Here is a 21,247-nt window from a genome sequence, read left to right on the forward strand (position 1 = left end):
GGGTCCCTTACCAACAGCAACACGTAACGTGACATGTAGAACGAAACATGACGCCTGTTCGACGATATTACAATTTATTTTCGACAGAAATCACGCTGTTAAAGACTGGGTATTCATTTTACACCGGCGGGTGGTTGGATGGGAGCATCACCCTTGAATCATATACCTATGATGTTCGCATGGGTGTACGATCCGATAGTGATGTCGTTTCTTCTTCTCTTTACTAGCCTATCCTGCTTCTTTGGTTTGTGACTGTATTTTTGACAGGGGATTTTCTTTTTCTGTAAATCTTCTGCCTGTTTGTTCTTGGTTATTTAAAATTTAGCTTATGATATCTTTAGGTTATGATTTTGATTTACATTTGTACTATTTTTGTTAGATTGCTTGTTTTTTTTGTTTCAGCGGTCTCTCATATAACCTCAATTGTGTTGGAAGAGACCTTAAGCAACAAAACAAAAAAAAAAAAAATTTACACCCGAGTACGTTGAGAGAATGTGCGTAAAGATCCTTTTCCAACGACTCAACAATGCGCCGAGCTTCGATTATCGATCAATTTAAAGGACCCTCATCGTGGCAAAAAAAAAACAAAAAAAAAAAAAAAAACAATTAAAAAAACAAAAACAAATAAAATATTAAAAAAAAAACAAACAAACTCTCAAACCCAGAGTTCCTAGTTGGCTTTGGATTTCTTCTAGGGCGCTTAGAGCACGTCAGAAAACTCTTCCTTCAATTATCGATCGATTTGAATGACCCTCATCTTGGCCAGAAACTCTCACGCCCCGAGTTCCTAGTTGGCTTTTGATTTCTTCTAGGGCGCTTAGAGCACGTCAGAAAACTCTTCCTTCAATTGTCGATCGATTTGAATGACCCTCATCTTGGCCAGAAACTCTCACGCCCCGAGTTCCTGGATGGGCTTTGGATATCTTCTAGGGCGCTTAGAGCACGTCAGAAAACTCTTCCTTCAATCATCGATCCATTTGCATGACCCTCATCTTGGCCAGAAACTCTCACGCCCCGAGTTCCTAGTTGGCTTTTGATTTCTTCTAGGGCGCTTAGAGCACGTCAGAAAACTCTTCCTTCAATTGTCGATCGATTTGAATGACCCTCATCTTGGCCAGAAACTCTCACGCCCAGAGTTCCTGGATGGGCTTTGGATATCTCCTAGGGCGCTTAGAGCACGCCAGAAAACGCTTCCTTCAATTATCGATCGATTTGAATGACCCTCATCTTGGCCAGAAACTCTCACGCCCCGAGTTCCTGGATGGTCTTTGGATATCTTCTCGGGCGCTGAGAGCCAGTTAAGTTAGAATATTTTGCCAGGCTCTGTAAAAGCTCACGTCCGTATTTTAGAAGCATTAATCTGGATATATTATATCTATAAAAACAGAGACAACACGTCACCTTAATTCATTTTTGCCACATGGTGTTCGAATTTTTAACGCCCAACTGTGATTTAAATTAAATACTATCTTTTAAATATACACACACAGGTTAGGACTAAAGGCCAGAGGTATGGCCTATCTCAATTTATTAAATTAATATATAAGGTGTTGCTATTGGTTCTTGGTTGTATATTTTTATATGTTTGTACATTTGTATATATATATATATATATATATATATATATATATATATATATATATATATATATATATATATATATATATATATATATATAATATATATGTATACATTGTCGCCATAGATTCTCAACTTTGTGTTTATACGTTTGTATGCATGCCACGTCTGTAAACGAATTTCATTTTTTTAATGAATAAAGTATATATTATTATTTTTATACAACCTATTAACGAAAATAAGTTGTATAATTTGCGTCCTTGAAAACTCAAATCGCAAGGCAGATACTGCGTTGTCCAGAGTGGAAAGCTTAAGCAAAAAATATATATACTCAGTTAAATTGGACTGTACATGGTCTGACTCGACTACAAATCATGTTGAGATTAAAATCAGTAGCATTGGAAATATGCATAAAATTTGTCACTCAGAGAGAAATAAAAAATATATGATGTAGTAAAAGTAATAGCAGGATTGTCGGTGTGAGGACTGAGCGTAGCCATCGTAAACTTATAGATATAATGCGCTTGGCCAAGGAGTTCACAACATTGCCATCCGGAAGTATAAGGGACCAACACACAAACTCTGTGTAACCATGAACTTTTCTAGTCTGGTTAATACAGTTTAGTGAGAACAACTCACAAACGCGGATGGCAAAAACAATAACAAAGGCCTGAGTGACGTCATCTTCGAACTATCTATAACAAAGGCCTGAGTGACGTCATCTGCATACTATCTATAGCTTGACACTGACCAAAAACTGATGTCAAAAGACAAGTCTTTGGCCTCAAGAGAAAATAAATCGTGAGTTGTATTCAATAGTTAAACCAATGGAATCACTTGTTTCCTTGAGTACCACTAACGACAACTCACTAGACGCTGCACAAAACTAAAAAAAAATAAATAAAAATGACGTCAAACTATAAATGCCAAATGGTTCTAGCGTGGCCTTCGTAAAGTTTTGGCCTGATACTGACCAAAAAATGACGTCAAAATGCCAGTCCTTTGCCAGAAAAGAAAACAAATCGTGAGTTGCATTCAATAGTTCAACCAATGAAATAACTTGTTTCCATGAGCTCTACTTACGACAACTCACTAGGCGGTGCAAAAACCAAATAATGACGTTAAACTGCCAGTCTTTTTGGATTTCAGTATCAGGCTATAACATAACGATGGCTACGCTGATACTGACCAAAAAATGACGTCAGAATGCCAGTCTTTTGCCACAAAAGAAAACAAATCGTGAGTTGTATTCAATATTTCAACCAATGAAATAACTTGTTTCCACGAGCACTACTAACGACAACTCACTAAGCGGTTCAAAAACTAACAATGACGTCAAACTGCCAGTCCTTTTGGATTTCAGTATCAGGCTATAACATAACGATGGCTACGGTTCGAGTGTCAGGCGATAATATGTTAACGGTGGGTGCGGACTGAGTTAATCTGGATATAGATAGTATGCGCTTGGCTAAGAAGCTCATAACATTGCCATCGGGAAGTATAACGGACCAACGCACGAAACTGTGTGTATCCATGAACGTTTATAGTCAGGTTAATACAGTTCAGTGAGCATTACTCATAAACGCAGATGGCAAAAATTATAACAAAGACCTGAGTGACGTCATCTTCGAACTTTCTATAGATCTAACGGTTTTTAACGAAAATAGCAGTTATATTTGAGCGACCGAAGCGTCATTGAAATCTCAAATCTCATGGTAGATACTGGTTTCTCCAGATTGAAGACGATAAAATGTGACGCCTGTTAAGTTCATATAGAACTCGGCCGTTAAAGAGTCACTTCATCGACCAAATTTGTAACGATCGATAATGCTTTATAGAATATAATATTACGTTGAAAAGCTTTGCATGGAGATGAATCATTTCCTAATCTAGGCTTTTACCGTAATCACATCTATATAAAGACAGTGGTAGACGTAAGTATTGGGTTATATAAAATTTGACTCCGAGGTTAGAAAGATATTCGATAACAGGAGACAAACCTACTCACCTGGAAGTGGCGAGAGAGAGAGAGAGAGAGAGAGAGAGAGAGAGAGAGAGAGAGAGAGAGAGAGAGAGAGAGAGAGAGAGAGAGAGAGAGAGAGAGAGAGAGAGAGAGAGAGAGAGAGAGAGAGAGAGTTAGACAAATTCCGGACAGAGACAACGCTGTTAGCGGCCAGGTACTCATTTTACACCTGAGTACGGTGAGAAACTGTAAGTAAAGGACCTTTTCCAAGGACTCAAGTATGCGCTGCTCAGAATACCAGGTTGAGGCGGTAGGTCGCAGATTGAAACGAGGTATTTCCGTTTTATTGGTTGTATTATATAAGTAAGTAAAAGACCTTTTCCAAGGACTCAACTATGCGCTGCTCAGAATACCAGGTTGATGCGGTAGGTCGCAGATTGAAACGAGGTATTTCCGTTTTATTGGTTGTATTATATAAGTAAGTAAAAGACCTTTTCCAAGGACTCAACTATGCGCTGCTCAGAATACCAGGTTGATGCGGTAGGTTACAGATTGAAAGGAGGTATTTCCGTTTTATTGGTTGTATTATATAAGAATGTGCACTCAATGCCAGTTACTTCCCTAATCTACTGTACTCTGGAAAAAACCCCATAACAAACTCGTATTTAAAATTTTGGCCAGAAAACTCGACTTTCAAATATCGATCGATTGAAATGACTTTCATCTTGGCAAAATCTGTCAAACCTGGGACTTCCAGCCGGAAGTCCCAGGTTTGACAGATTTTGCCAAAATGAGAGTCATTTCAATCGATCGATATTTGAAAATCGAGTTTTCTGGCCAAAATTTTAAATACTTGTTTTTTGTTTTGGCGTGTTTTCAGAACACGTCAGTATTGGCTTCATTATTCAATCGTATCCTTTTATTTTGTTTTATTATCTCATCTAACTTTCTTCTCTCCCTTTTCATCTATTATTTCAGATTAAAAACCCCCCCAAAAAACTGGATCTTCTCGGCGATATTCCAGACGGTTCGACCAAGTCAAATATCTTCAGCAGCAGCAGGTAAAATTCTGCTTCCCATCCGCTCGCTCGGTGACTTTTGTGTGTGTTTTTAAGAATGAATTTCAACTTTCTGAAAATCTACTGTTTTTCTTCAGTTTCTAGCGGAATGTGATTTTCCTCCCGTTTATTATTATTATTATTATTATTATTATTATTATTATTATTATTATTATTATTATTATTATTATTATTATTATTATTATTATTATATTATTATTACTATTATTATTATTATTATTATTATTATTATTATTATTATTATTATTATTATTATTATTATTATTATTATTATCTTGAAGTGTTAGAGTTATCATCAATTAGTCCGGAATTTGATGTTTTTCTATTTCCAGTGGATTAATTAATTACAGCTAGTAGTATTGGTCGTCAAAACAGATCAGATTCTATCCAAGGACCGTTCTAAAATGATTTATATTTCCCTCTATCGATACAGCATGAATTAGTTGTTTAATCTCTATGCAAATGGGAGTGATAAGTTAAATAGTGATCTTTTTAAAAACTGTTTTAAATTTGCAAATTTGAAAAAAAAAAGGGCGGGGGGGGGGGGGGGGGCTGGGGGTGGAATCTTTGGTCAGTTATTTAACAATTAAATGCCGTACTCTGGGTAGATACGTATTTTTAGAAAATATGACCAGAAAACTCGTCCTTCAAATATCGATCGATTTAAATGACACTCATCTTAGCAAAAAACAAAAAACAAAACCTGTCAGAGCTGGGACCTCGCTAGGTCTTCAATAAATAGGATTGTTTATGGTAAAATATCAGACTTGATTTTGGCTGCAGGCTTCTAAACTTTTCCGAGTTTTTTTTTCTTTTTTTCTCCCACCCGATATATATATGGTATACAATAACTTTGGTCTTTGTTAGGGGTTTATTCGAAAATATCGTTGATTTTCATTGTATAAACTATATTTGTTTTTCTGAGTTAAAGAAAATGGATGATGAAAATAGATCCTTAAGTAATTGTCTACTCAGTTTTTTTTTCTCGTTCTGTGATCAATGCCTCCTGTCTGCCAGATTAAGAACCTGGATCCAACAATAGAATGAATTAACGTTGACGTCACTCAGCTCTTTTCCCATTGCTTTTAGCCCCGTCCGGGACGTGATACGTTTCTCACCAAATGTCTTATAGAAGGAACGAAATTGACGTCTCTCGAGTGGTTTGAGTCTCTCGCTTTTATGTAGGATCGGATTATGTTCAAACCCCGTAGAAACGAGAGAATCTAAATTCTCTATAATAAACTGTAAACGTTGGAGATTTTTATATATGGTTTAGTGCAATGCTTGTCAATCTTTTTTGAAACCGTACACACATTCAACTTTTACTTAAAAGCTTGCACATCCCAGTCGTCACGATATGCTAAAATTGCATCGGTCTTAATGGGAAAAATAACATCGCGAGGGTAATAAATATGATGTCAAAATCCACGCATGGTGTAACCATTGCTGAAGTTGCTTTTGCAGAGTGACTATATTATTGTTTTATGCCGGTATGTTGTACACCCCTATCACTTTTATCAAATTGATATACCGTAAAAATTTATGAAATTTGGTACACTCTGGATTGTACAATAAACCCGATTGAAAAGCACTGGTTTAGTGTAATGGTTACGGCTGTTTTGGCGGGCAATATTAGCGAGTATTTGACTGGACCGCATGCCATCTATACAGTACCCTGGACGTTCCAGGTCGATGTTCCAATCATTGAAGACCTTTGCAATGATCGGTAATTTTGTTCATTGGCGGTAATCCGTCAAATTATGGAACCAAAATTGTCTGGCACCACGTTGACCTTCTGCCGTCCATTCTCCAGTTCGGGTATTGAGTACTCACTTAGATATTCCTGGTCATTGAATGAATGCCTTTGATTACGAGCCGGCTGATCGTGTTATGACGTAATACAGACCCTGAGTTGAGGCGATCGCCTTTGAAGGATCGAAAATCAACACGTTCAAATCCCTTTAGAAACAGTTTTGTCTTTTCCTCGTCGTGACCCGGAAGTGGTCTGTTATACCTCTCTGATTTTTCTGCATCAAAACAAAATATGATTTAATTGTTCTTGAAAAAGTTGATTAAAACACCGTGATGGTGAGAAGGGTGAAACAATCTACTGTCTCTTTTTTAAACGTTCTTTTGAATTTGGCAGTCTTATAGATAGAATGATTGTTGACGTCACTAAGGTCTTTGTTATTGCTTTTTGCCATCCATGTTTGTGAGTAATTCTCACTTAACTGTATTATTCAGAGTATAAAAGTACATTGTTGCACATAGTTTTCTGTGTTGGTCCGTTATACTTCCGGACGGCAAAGTTGTGAGCTTCTTAGCCAAGCGCACCCTATCTATTGTTACTTCTGTACTATATAATTTTTGTCTCTTCTTTATTGATATCATTGCCCGTTCAGTTTCCTTATTTACTTCCAGCTAATCGAAGGAAAATAGGACGTGACGGAACGTGTGGGAAGTGAAGAAAAAAAGGATATTAGATACGCTAATGTGGGTGTATGTGTATTTATGTGTGTGTGTTTGTGTATGTTAGAAAGAAAGAAAGAAAGAAAGAAAGAGAGAGAGAGAGAGAGAGAGAGAGAGAGAGAGAGAAAGAGAGAGAGAGAGAGAGAGAGAGAGAGAGAGAGAGAGAGAGAGAGAGAGAGAGCACTAATGAAAATAAAGGGAATACAAGTAGCTTAGGGGTATAATGATATCTAATGGGCTGAAGTAGGAGTGTGTCACAATAAGGTTGTTTATTTAGACATGATGTCATTGGTTCTGATTCCAGTTTATTCCCATCTTTCTTCTTTCTTCCCCTCTTATAATATAGCTCGAGGGGTGAGCTAAGGAATATTCCCTCCGTTTGTTGCAAGCAGATTGGTAATCAATTAATGTCTACTACAATTATTATTGTGCTCTTGATATTAGACGAATTACTGGCCATCTAGACAATGCTATGGCGCGACACATTGCTCCTGAAATATTAGGTTTTATCTTCAAAATGACCCAGAAATTTGAAATTCAGGGTTGCAGACCTGCCTAGTACTACGAAAAAGTCGTAGAAATACGAATTCTTGGCTTCAGCTACAGAGCCTCATTTGCCTCATTGACTCAATACTTCTTGTTGAAAAAGAAAATTTAGTTCCTCAGATCCTATATTCAGGACTTTGAAGCATGTGTGGACGGATCATGGTGAAGGCAAATTATTGATTTGTAAAGCTATTTTTTAGTGACTTTTTCCTTTCCCCCCCCCCCCCCCCTTGGAAACTATGAATTTTAAAAATTTTAAGTAGGCAGCTCTGAGGTAGACATGCCTGCTCTTGTTATGGCTCCGTTACCTTAAGTCGGACGTCCATCCTATCGCATGTCTGTGACATTGATCCTGGCTGAGTGACGCTATCAACTGCATGCATGTACAACAATGGCACCGGGATTATGCTGCATCTCTTTTTATATTCACAATTACTAATCTGAAAGGCATTATCGGTTTTCATGGAATGAGGCATGTTTTTGTTGTTGTATGATCACACTTATTTTTCTTTTTTTTTTCTCTTCCCTTTCTCTCTAATGGAAGCTATTCGTTAAATCTTTCATATATTTTCTTTGTGCATGGTTGTAGTGATTTTATGTTACCTTTTATTGAAATGGTCATGAATTTTCGAAATGATAAAAATAACTTTAGGGGGAAGCACCTGTATAACGCGAAATAATTTTTAGATTTAAGTGCAAAATATTCGCGAGTTTCTTTTTGGGATAATACTCATGAAGGAATGTTGACCGTTTTGTGAGATATTAAAATTCGTAATCCTGTTTTTGGTTAGTAGTGATGAAATGGATTGTATTTTCGCTTTTAAAAAATGCTTAATTGTGGAAATTCGATGGAGATCGCTATAAATCATGTACAAAGAAAGCGGTGATGTTTTAGTTTAGATTTATCCGGCTCAAAAAAAAGGAGAATCTACGATTAATCATAGTGTATGTAATGTTTTAAAAGGCCAGTTTCAATTAAGTCATAGTCTATTTTTAAAAAATATATATCTTCAATGTATTTATTTCTCTCTAAACTACTATATAGTAATATGCAATCTAACTGCCGAAACGTGCAGGGAAATAACTCGCTAGTCCTATGGATCTTGTAACTCATTGACTGTTCAGATTAGGATATTTATATAGACATGATGAGATGTACGATGTTTGGAAGATGTGCCTCTCCTCGTACCTTGATATAAAATAAAACAACAGCACAACAACAGTGCTGAGTGCATCTTAACAGCTCCAGGAAATCAATCATGACAGTTACACGTCGAAATAATTTATGAAAACCACAGCCGAGAACAAGACGAACTCCCTTCCAAAACCTTCCAAAATACCATCAAGAATGATGAAAAAGATCAAGAGAAGGCTGTCTCTCACCCTCAACAAAAGACGGTCGCTCGATGACAGTCTGTCAGATCTGGCCGAACAGATGACCATTAGCGACGTTGCCGCTCTCAGTGATCGCCAACAAAACCAGGCACAACAACAGCAGCAGCAGCAGCAGCTGGAGCCGCAACTTCAGCAGCAAGAGCAGCAGCAGCAGCAACAACAAAACCATCAACAGCAATATCTGCAACTAAACCAATCCCGCGGACCGGGAAGCAACAGAGCATCGTTGTCGTTATCATCGTCGTCGTCTTCATCTTTACACCAAAATCAAACCAAGGACGGAGAGGACTCTTCTTCTTCCTCCTCCCACCAGCACAAGCAGCAGCAGCAGCACAACCAACAACAACAGGATGAAGGACATTCACACCAACTCCATTATCACAACCCAAATCGCCCACTGTCGTCCTCCCAGCGCGCGTTGGATAGGTTAAACCCCCATCACCAGCATCACTATCACCTACAGGATAGGCCTAGGTTTTATGTCGTACGACAACCGATACAAGCTGGAGTAACTCGTGAAAACGGTGAGTACGTCCTTTCATCATAGTATCAGTGCATGACATAATCAGTCGAGAGGTGAAAATTTTGGATTTTGCATTTTTTGTTTGTGCATTATTTTCTGAAAGAATATGCTCACCAGAGCATTTTAATCTTTGTTTGAAGTAATTCGGGTAATTTTTCATGAGGTTATGGCCAGATGTATGGGAACGGTATCCAGCAACTTTTCTCAAGTTTCATACTTTTTCAACTTGACTCACTGTAAAAAAATATTTAGAAGTGAAATTAAGCCTTGATATTTCTCGAAGATGTACAAAAAGGGTTGATTTAATCATTTATGACAAGAATTCATTTTTGATAAAAAATGACCTGCCTTCTAACTAAACTTGGCAATATCTCAGTTCGAACCTTTTCATCATCCGACTGATTATGTCATTCACTAGTTTTGAGGACAAATCGGCTGTCTAGCATTATAAAAAAAGGTTTTATTCAAAGTTACTTGGACGCCATTTTGTTCGATCTATTAGTCTCTTCTATTTAAAGATTATTCTTCATCTTCTATTTTTTTTCTTTTTTCTTCGTCCCCCCTCATAAATATTGTCCTCATGTTTGAATGTCTAGTTGGTGAAGGACCGCTGCGGTCTTCCTCAGCTCTCTTCTTCTTTTTCACCACAATCACACGTGCATGTTTGAATGTCTAGTTGGTGAAGGACCGCTGCGGTCTTCCTCAGCTCTCTTCTTCTTTTTCACCACAATCACACGTGCGTGTTTCGCTTTTAAGATTAACAATTGTTAACACGACACGATGTCACTGTATGCTGAACCTAAACTTAGCGCATATCTACTTTAAAGTGAGAGAAAGTTGAACATATATTATTATTATTATTATTATTATTATTATTATTATTATTATTATTATTATTATTATTATTATTATTATTATTATTATTATTATTTTATTATTATTATTATTATTATTATTATTATATAAGTTTGGAATAATAACTTTGGAATAATCTACTTGTTCTTAAAACACGTCCGTTTCATCCTAACAGTAATAATAATAATAATAATGATAATAATAATAATAATAATAATAATAATAATAATAATAATAATAATATAATAATAATAATAATAATGATGATAATAATAATAATAATAACAATAATAATAATAATAATAATAATAATAATAATAATAATAATAATAATAATAATAATAATAATAATAATAATAATAATAATAATAATAATAATAATAATAATAATAATAATAAAGTAAAGCTAATGTGAAGCAAGTCGGCCCTGGTCAGACTTGAGAAAGGCGGTACCTGAATGGAATTATCCTGATTGTGCGTGGGACAACATCCTGCTAAAGTCAACTGTAGGATGGCCAGTTCCTTATTATGTCACCTGTACTTTTGATAGATCTGAACTAACCTGATTGCCCTTATGTACTGGACGAACAGCTGTAACCCCCCCCCCCCCCCCAACCAAAACTAACAACAAAGGAACAAAAGCAACCCCCCCAAAATAAGAAGAAACTCACATATAGAATAAAGAAAGAAAAATAAAAACGAACACACACACACACACACACACACACACACAAAACACACAAAACACAAAACACACACGATACCACCATTTTAACATAGCACATCACTGTCTCCAATGTTTCAGTCCGAAAAAAAATTGTGCTAATTTGAACCCAGTCACGTGTCCTAATAATAATAATAATAATAATAATAATAATAATAATAATAATAATAATAATAATAATAATAATAATAATAATAATAATAATAATAATAATAATCATACTATCGATCAGAGCGGTTCAATACAAAAATATGTCAACATTTCATTCATTTGCACTTAGATATAATGTGGTCCATATTTACATTAGCCTTCATATTTTATTGAATAAAACTCTCGGTAAATAGATTATTATACTCCTCCCTTCCTTTTTTGCATTCTGGTTTTATTCTCTACTAGGTACTACTAAATCCCTTTTTACTTTTACTGTTATAAAAACCACCACTTAGGTTTTGGTTACATTGCTAATCTTGTTTTCAAGCCGTAGCAAACAGTTATTTTTTTGGTTAATTAACCATTTAACTGCCGTGCTCTGGAAAAAAAAACCCACCAAAAAAAAAACACGGATTTAAAAATTTGGCCAGGAAATTAGTCGTTCAGAAATCGATCGATTTAAATGACCCTAATTTTGGCAAAATTCTCAAACCTGGGACCTTGCAAGGTCTTCCATCAAGTCCTTTGTTTGAACGTTTTTTGCCAATACGAGTGTCATTGAAATCGATCGATCTTTAAAGGACGAGTTTTCTGGCCAAATTTTTGAATTTGTGTGTGTGTGTGTGTTTTTTTTTTTTTATTTCTCTCCTGAGTAACGGCAGGTAATTGGGTATTTTATAGCGGTGTTTAAAGAGTTGTGTATAGCCATGGAATTCGAATTGGACAGCATCGGAAAGGATTAACGCCCTAATTTACGACAGTTTTTCGTGAGGCAAGATTAAGATGTAAGAGTTTGTTTGCTTGATTTTTAAAACATTAAAAAAAATTTTTTTTTTGTTAGTTTGCTTTTAAAAAAAACATGCCATCTCTTTTAAACGTCAACTTTTCCAACACATCGTGAAAGCTCCTGCCATAGCTAGTCTCCATGAAGATTAAGATATAAGAGTTTGTTTGCTTGTTTTCTCATTCTGATATCCTTTGTACATCACACATTATAAAGAAACTATTTTTTCTAGCGATAAAAATTAGACACTGGACAATTATATGTATAGAATATACATGTTACTTTTCTGTTTGAGTAGAAAAAAATCTATTCCTGTGTTGGGTGGGTGTGAAGTTTCAGGGAAAATTCTGAAAATGGCTGGTAAAAATTCCATCCCCATTATCTGTTTTAAACGTCTCTATTGAATATTCGTCAACTTTTCCAACACATCCTGAAAGCTCCTGCCATACCTAGTCTCCAGTCTATGAATTTTTAATACGACTTTGAAGACTGTTTTAATTGTTTTCGAGGAAAGACTGTTTTAACTGTTTTCGAGGAAAGACTGTTTTAACTGTTTTCGAGGTAGGACATTAAAATTTATTCAAGAATTGGATGCTCTGCGCGTATTTTTGTAGTTCGTGTTCATAATCCCCTTAGTCCTACCAAACTGTGGAATAATCGGTCAGTTCTTCCAACACATCTTGAAAGCTTTCACCACATCTCGTCTCTTGTCCATGAATTTTTAATAGGACTTTCGAGACAGTTCTACTGCTTTCGAGGTAGAAAATTAAAATTTAAGAGATTAAAAATAAAAGCGGTATCCCCTCCCCCTTCCCTTTATTTTGCCCGTCACTACGGCTGATGGATATTTGCATCTTCTGTGTTAAAAGTTTTATTTTTTGTTTGTTTTTGTTTTTGTTTGTTTTTGTTGCCAATGACAAGTAACGTTGCCTTTTCAAACCTTCAAATTATAATAGGTTTTTTTTCTCTCATCTGCATCATCTTGAGTAACCACTTGTATTTGATTCCGATATGGCACATGCATTTTGTTATGTTGTAATGATTACTTTTCTTGTTGTTGTTGTTGTTGTTGTTGTTGTTGTTGTTGTTGTTGTTATTATTATTATCATTATTATTATCATTATTATTATTATTATTATTTTTATTATATTATTATTATTATTATTATTATTATTATTATTATTATTATTATTATTATTATTATTATTATTATTATTATTATTATTATTAGTATTAGTATTATTATTATTATTATTATTAGTATTATTATTATTATTATTATTATTATTATTATTATTATTATTATTATTATTATTATTATTATTATTATTATTATTATTATTATTATCATTTTAAAATTTTTATTTTTTCATTTATTTCAAAATTAATTGATTTGTATGTTTTCTGAAGTTGATATTGTCTTTTCACGCCCACAGTTTTTATTTCTTGATGTCGGCCTTAACATACTAAAGTGTACTGTGTTATTCCATTGTTTTCTCTGTCGTAGCATGTAAAAGTGTCAATTATTTAAAAAATAGATATCAATGTAGAGGATAATGAAGCAAAATGAACGTTAATGTTAGATAATTGGGGAAAAACACATGCAGTTATACCTCGAGAGTAAATGAAAAACCTTAAACCCATCACTTGTGGACAATTTAAAACAGCATAAAATGAAACGTTTCTCTCTTTGTCTTCGATCCAATATCATTAACGCCATCTCTCAATACCTATAAAATACCAGCATGTGTTCTAAATAAAGACGGGATCGACACCCGAAATCAAAACGAGAAGAAACTCGTACAAAACACAGGAAAACCCACTCGTATTGTTTTCTCGATTACGATAAATTATCGATTATTATTATGAAAGTCGGTTGGAAAATGTCTGTGTTTATTCCTGACCAAATTCCTTTTGATGCATACGCTTAAAAAAAAAATATCCCATTAAATAAAGAGGGATCGACTCCGAATTCAAAATTAAGGGAAAACCTTCACAAAACTCAGGAAAACCCACTCAATCTGTTTTCACGATTCCGATCAGTAATCGAATATTATTATGAATGTCGGATGGAAAATGTCTGTGTTTATTCCTGACCAAATTCGTTTTGACGCATGCGCGATTTAACAATTTATTTTGATTATTCCATTAATGTTAAATATAATAAGAGGGATCGACTCCGAATTGAAAATTGAGGGGAAAACCTTCAAAAACTGAGGAAAACCCACTCATACTGTTTTGGCGATTCCGATCAGTAATCGAATATTATTATGAATGTCGGATGGAGTTGTCTCTTGTTTATGCGTGACATTCGTCACCCTTCGACTCAATCCGGTATTGTATCGTGTTGAAATAGCTGACATTAACAATTTACCTGCCCGACGCTGGAAAGACGTGTATATTTTAAGATTTTGGCCAGGAAACTCGACCTTCAAATATCGATCGGTTTAAATGACCCTGATCTTGACAAACACTTTCAAACTAGGGACCAAGTAAGACTTCGCGAAGTCCCAGATTTGAGAGTTTTCGTCAAGATGGCGGTCATGTAAATCGATCAATATAATTTGAAGGACGAGTTTTCTGGCCAAATTTCTAAAACCGCGTCTATCCAGAGGACGGCAGTTAAGTGGTTAAAGACCAGATTCGGCGGTACTCTGGAGAAAAATGTATATTGTAAAAATTTGGCCAGGAAACTCGTTCTTCAAATACCGATCGATTTAAATGACTCTCATCGTGGCAAAAACTCTCAAACTTGGGACTTTGGCGAATTCTTCCTTAGTCCCAGATTTAAGAGTGTTTGCCAAGATCAGATTCCTTTGATCGATCGATATTTGAAGGACCAAATTTTTTAATAATGTGTGTTTTTCCAGAGTAGGACTTATGAAACCATAGTCCTTGTCACTTTGTACGAACTGAAAGAATATATATACAGAAACTCAACCCAAAATTCCAGTTTTTAATAATTTTTTTTTTTGACTACCTATAAATTCAATTTTTAGCATCTTATCCGCCCCGACATAATACCGTTTTGAGGCGATGTGCCATATATTTCGCTTTGACACATCCCCCCCCCCCCAATTGGTTTTATACCCCGTAAATTTTAAATAAAGGGGGTGGGGATTCCAAATTAATTGTGGGGAAAACATGACAACAGACAGGGAAACCCACTTATCTATATTGTTTTTCTGAGTACGAAAATTATTAACCAATTATTGTTTTAAAAGTTTGACGGAACAGTCTCTCTCTCTCCTTCCCTCCCCCCCCCCTCTCTCTCTCTCTCTCTCTCTCTCTCTCTCCTCTCTCTCTCTCTCTCTTCTCTCTCTCTCAGTGTGTGTGTGTGTGTGTGTGTGTGTGTGTGTGTTAATTCTGACACGGTTTCCTTTTGATGCATTCGAATAATAAGGAATGCGGGAAAAAAAAGGAATAAACTAGTAACACAATACAATGATTGTTCACATTTTGGATTTTCCCTATTTCAAAACATAATATGGTTACGTAATATGTAAGAAAACGGGAACCATCCACCATCCACTTGTTTCAGACTTTTCACAATGTGAAATTTGTATCATCATATTTAATCATTTATTTTAATAATGGGGAAACCCGAAACATGAAAAATCATTTGTCTTATGTCTTTTTAGAAGCTTGGCATATTTATACAATATTCCTTTTTTTTTTATATTAAAGCTTTTGACAGCATTTTCTGAAACTATTTTTGACGCATGCCCTTGTGTTTTTCTTTGTTTTTTTTTTTTAATATCATTGAATTTTTTTAACGGTCGTTATGGATTTCGTTGTCTTTTAAAAAAATCCTTTACAGTCAGTATTCGATTTGAACTTTTATATCTGCTGTCATTGTCATCACATCACGTGGTTCAGTCATATTAAAAAAAGAAAATAGATAAATAAAATTCCCTTTTTTCGTCCCCATGGGGACTGATTTTTTGGGAAGGTTTTTTGTTCTTGTCTTTGTCTGGTACCTTTCATACACACTTGTTCGGTTGTTTGTTTGTTTATTTATTGTGTATTTTTATTATTTTTAATCTCTACTTGATTTTCAGAATTTACCTTTATCGTTTCTACATTATCATATTTTCTGTCGTACTCTGGAAAATCCCATATTTAAAAAAATTGGCCAGAAAACTCGTCCTTGAAATATCGATCGATTTAAATCGATTTAATCCTGGCAAAAACTCTCAAACCTGGGACTTCGCGAAGTCCCGGGTTTGAGAGTTTTTGCCTAGATGAGGGTCATTTAAATCGATCGATATTTGAAAGACGAGTTTTCTGGCCAAATTTTTAAATGTGTGGTTTTTCCAGAGTACGGGAGATTTCTCCTTTTCTTTCCATTGAATTCACTCGTTGACTCCGTAACCCACATTCTAGTTTATTTTCGTCTGCCTCATACCTCCATTCCCCCCCCCCCCCTCCTTCTACCGACTACTCCCCCCAACCTCTCCACCCCCCCTCCCCTCCCCCCACCTCACACACACACACACACACACACACACACACACACACACACACAGACACACTTCCAATGCAATTGAAACTCATCAAAGTATCTAGACCACTTTTAATCCTCTGCCGGCGGGCTTCAGATTTAGTCGAACGTAAACGAATCAAGATAGCTGTAAATTTAGAGATGTGACATTTGGACTAAGGTGAAAATATGATGTCCAATCTTGGCCAAAAGGTATTATGTTAAAATATACACATGATCCTTTAAAACACTATATCTCGTACCCCAATTCTGAAAATCACGCCGTTGACTGTCAGTTCACGTTCTGGTTAAATCTGAGTCAAAATAAATGTATTCAGTGAGGCGAGTCAGTTTTATTATTAAAACTTCATAAAATATATAATTTCTTCGCGGCTCTCCATTTGTGCCCCAATTCGGAATTGGGACACGAGGTAGAGTCCTTAATTTCTGATCATTTTGACTTTAACCAGTTAAGTTCCATACTGTGGAAAAAACACGTTTTTAAAAAATTGGCCAGAAAATTCGTCTCCTACAAATATTGATCGACTTGAATGACCCATCCTCATTCTTGGCGAAAACTCTTTGACTTCGCGGCGCGGTGGGTTACAAAGGTGAACATGGATAGTTCTGTCATCATAGTTTATTTACAAGACAGAGAGAATCCAGAAATTGGGATATAATCGACGTGTACACAATATATATATATATATATATATATATATATATATATATATATATATATATATATATATATGAGTGTTGGTGGGTACTCGTAGGTACGAAATTGCTCGATAATGATGGTTACAGCTAATATAAAATATAAATTGTCATATGTAAATAAGTTCACGAAGGATATATAGTGGATATATATTTTTTTCAACTTGGCCGTGAAAGGGGGCAATTGATATTAAGTTGAAATATTTAAAGCTCAATCCCTTCTCTCAGGTGAGTTCCCTGTTTATACCGTCTTTGAATTCTCTTTTACTTTTAGTAATAATATATTTCATCTCTCTCTCTCTCTCTCTCTCTCTCTCTCTCTCTCTCTCTCTCTCTCTCGCTTTCTCTCTCTCGCTCTCTCTCTTTCTCTCTGTGTGTGTGTCTCTCTATCTCTATATCTCTCTCTGCCTCTCATTCTCTCTCTGTGTCTCTCTCTATCCCTCTCCCCCATCTCTCTCTCTCTCTCTCTCTCTCTCTCTCTCTCTCTCTCTCTCCGTCTCTTCTTCTTTTCCACTCCAAGTTGAACTCGGTTAATGTTACAGTTTATTTTGACGGCTTACTATCTCAAGGTGTTTTAAAAATAATTCATTTGCTTTCAAGTCGAGGCAGAGCGAGTCTGCGAGAGGATTATAATTATAATATGAAAGATCAGAGGATAATGACGGGAGTGTTTTTTAAATAGTTAACTGGCATACTATATATAGAAAGGCTAGTATTTAAAAAAAGGTTTTGGCCAGAAAAATTGGCCCTTTAAATATCGATCGGTTTAAATGAAAAAGAAAAAATAATAATTAACCCCCCCCCCCAAATAAAAAAAACAAAAACAAAACAAAACAAAACAAAACAAACAAACAAACAAACAAACAAACAAACAAACAAAACACAACAAACAAAACAAACAGAAACAACAAAACAAACAACAACAACAACAACAACAAGAAGCAAACAACTCTCAAACCTAAAAAAGCTCAAGTTAGGAAATCCCCTAGACCAGATAAGATACACAATGAAATGCTCGTCAGAAGAAATGAAGTGAATAGGAAAGTGCCAGAAGTCAACAGAGAATATAAAACTTCGCTGCGGCGATGGGGGCTCTCAATGAAATGCTCTTGCATCTTAGCGTGAGAGGTAAACAGATGCTTCTCAAACTTATACAAAATCTAACATGGGAGACGGGAATAGTACCGAAGGGACCTCATTTAAATATGTAGATCAATATTTGAAGGACGAGTTTTCTGGCCAAATTTTCAAATGCTTGTCTTTCCAGACTACGGCAGTTAACTGGTTAAAAAAAGGATGTCAGATTTTCACAGAAGATTCGAGAATCGTAGTTTATTTTTGTTATTTATTTTTTCTTTGAGTCATTGAGTCTAAAATAATATAATGAGTTAATTAAGCAATTTATATTTAATTAAATTTAGGTTAATTGAGTAAAAACAAATAATATATATAAATATATATAATTTGATTAAATTGCACTGTACTCTGCTGTATTCTCGCGACTTAGGATGATAAGCGGCACGTGTTTCGGAGATTATTCCCCCTTGTAAATCATCTCTCTATGATGCATTGTTATGTACTTTAAAAAAAAATAGTCGCACTAGGAACTAAGAATTTTAAGAATTACAAGTGGGAAACCACCATCCCCCCCCCCCCCCCCCCCCCCGGAGAAATAAAGGTTATAACGAACTGACACTCTTCTGTTATGATTATTATTCTACTTTATTGTGGAAATTAACATAAATCGAGACAGTTTTTTTTGTGAGCCATCAACGGTCAAAATTGGTTCGGTAATAAAGCCTGTAGGTGCGCGCAAATGAATCTGGCATCAGGGCGGCCAGATGGCGGTTCCCAACGTCATGCAAATGACCGATCATTATACCCTAGCAGATTTTCTCAATAATCGTTTGAGTCAACGGGTGATAGCATTTTTTGATTTGAAAAAAAAAAAAGTAATTGCAAGTTACTTGTTTATCAATCTGTAAAAAAATAGTTTTATAACGTTTTGATGTGCCATTAATAGGATTCAATAGTCTGATGTCACGTCCGCCCAGCAACAAACAGCTTGGTTCTAAAGAACTTTTTATTCTTTTTTCTTTTTATTCTTCATGGTGGCTAGAACGTTTTCACATGTCATGTGATCAGAATGTATAAAAGTCAAAACATAATCAGTTTTATAATGTTTTTTTTCCCCTCTTTATACATTTTCATGCTCGCTGGAGAAGTATTTCATAAGGGCGTCCGCCATTGTTCCGATAGTTTAGAGCCAGTGACTAAGTTACTATGCGTCATTACGAGGGAAGTGACGTTGCGACTGTTGAAGCCTATTCTGTGCTCGTTGTCAAAAATTTAACATGGGCTGCAAGGAACAATTTTAACCCCCCAACCCTGTTGATAAAAGAAAGTATTTACTCTATTCCCTCCAGTCATTCATACGTACTTCCAACTTTTATTATACTTCTCTCTGACTTCACAGAAATTCCAGGTACCATTCCTACATAACGTTATTTTGTTTGTTCTCAATTAATCGCTAGTCCGTTGACCTTTAACCTTGCCCCCAAACGACTAAACTTGACTTGGTACACGGCGATGGAGACAGGTCTATATCATGTTATCCTATGTTGTGGTTGTATACATACGTCGTAAGGAGATTATAATATTATAGGTCTCTGTCTCCACTTCAAAAGAATCGTGAGTCTTCCAAGGGATTTTGCCATCATGCATGGTCATTGCGCTTATCGGTTCTTCATTCATTCATAATAACCCCCCCCCCCCCCCCCCCCAAAAAAAAAAAAAAAAAAAAAAAAAAAGAAAAAAAAAGAACGAAAAAAAAACACAAAACAACAACAACAAAAAAAAAATAATAAAAAACAACAACAAAAAAAAACAAAACAAAATAACAAAAAACAACACCCCCCCAAACAAAAACAAAAACCAAACAAACAAAAAACAAAACAAAACAAAAACAACCTGTATTCACCAAACAAACCATACAGAGCTAAAATTGATATTATGTAGAGTTTAGATAGATGACGAGATTTACCCTTATGGAACTCGTTGATGCTCGCTATAGAGGGAACAAAGATGACGTCCTTCAGCTCCTTGTTATTATTTTAGACAGCCTGTTAGTGATTTGGTCTCACTTAATTATATCAATCAGACTATAAACGTTAAAGGTTAGAAACAGTTGTATTTGTTGGTTAGGAGATATTATAGGCCACTTTCTCGACTTCAAAAGAGTCGCGAGTCTTCCAAGGGATTTGTCTCCATCAACATGTTTATGCGGCTATGCGGTCTTGTGGTATGACACTCGCTTTCAGATCGGAACATCCTGGGTTCGAGCCTCGCTCGGCTCATAGTTGAGTCCTTGTAAAAGGCTCTTTAGTAACATTCTCTCACCGTATTCTGGTGTAAAACGAATACCTGGCCGTTAACAGCGTTGTCTCTGTCGAAAACAAATGGTAATGTCGCCTAACAGGCGTCATGTCTGGTTGCTGTTGGTCAGGGACCCTTTGTAAAAGGGCTTTGAGTGCGTTCAGTGGATATTGCGCTATATAAAAGATCAAGCTAAAGTTTTATCTACCTTAACGCCTCCAAAATCTTGATTTTTTTTCTCTTGTTTTCGCCCACAATGTAGCTTGTGGTACATAATATATTGACACTCCCAATCTCTCAGAAGAAACAAACAAACAACAACAACAAACAAACAAATAAAATAGAAATAAGTAAAATAGAAATTCCCTTTGTTCATCTCACTGTAAAATATGCGCTCCCCAGATTCCTCCCAAGGGATTTATCTCCAGTAACAAGTTTGCCCTTCCAGCAGAGTTTTACCTAGACTACGCGACGATATTGATCTCCACATGTCGTCTCCTCCAACAGTTTCTTGTTCCTTTGTTGTATCGTGTTTTCCTCTACACATACAATGCAATAGGGGTTTTGTTTGTAACCTGTCAGCAATATCAATCATAAGGAAAAGAA

General features: G+C 35.6%; 1 protein-coding gene across 2 annotated transcripts in view; it reads left to right on the forward strand.

Moving 5' to 3' along the window:
* Nucleotides 1-21,247, forward strand: part of LOC144975460 (cyclin-dependent kinase 18-like) — a 245,146-nt gene that overhangs the window by 48,213 nt on the left and 175,686 nt on the right. For both annotated transcript variants that reach the window (XR_013645924.1, XM_078919562.1), the window contains exons 2-3: nt 4,520-4,602; nt 8,681-9,554. Coding sequence is in view for 1 of the 2 variants with exons in the window: in XM_078919562.1 (XP_078775688.1) it covers nt 8,921-9,554 (634 nt within the window). In the remaining variant the exon portion in view is untranslated. The remainder of the gene's footprint in view (nt 1-4,519; nt 4,603-8,680; nt 9,555-21,247) is intronic.

Source organism: Berghia stephanieae, chromosome 6 (assembly GCF_034508935.2).
Source record: "Berghia stephanieae isolate SIO BIC M18660-M18661 chromosome 6, UCSD_Bste_1.3, whole genome shotgun sequence".
Lineage (NCBI taxonomy): Eukaryota > Metazoa > Mollusca > Gastropoda > Nudibranchia > Aeolidiidae > Berghia > Berghia stephanieae.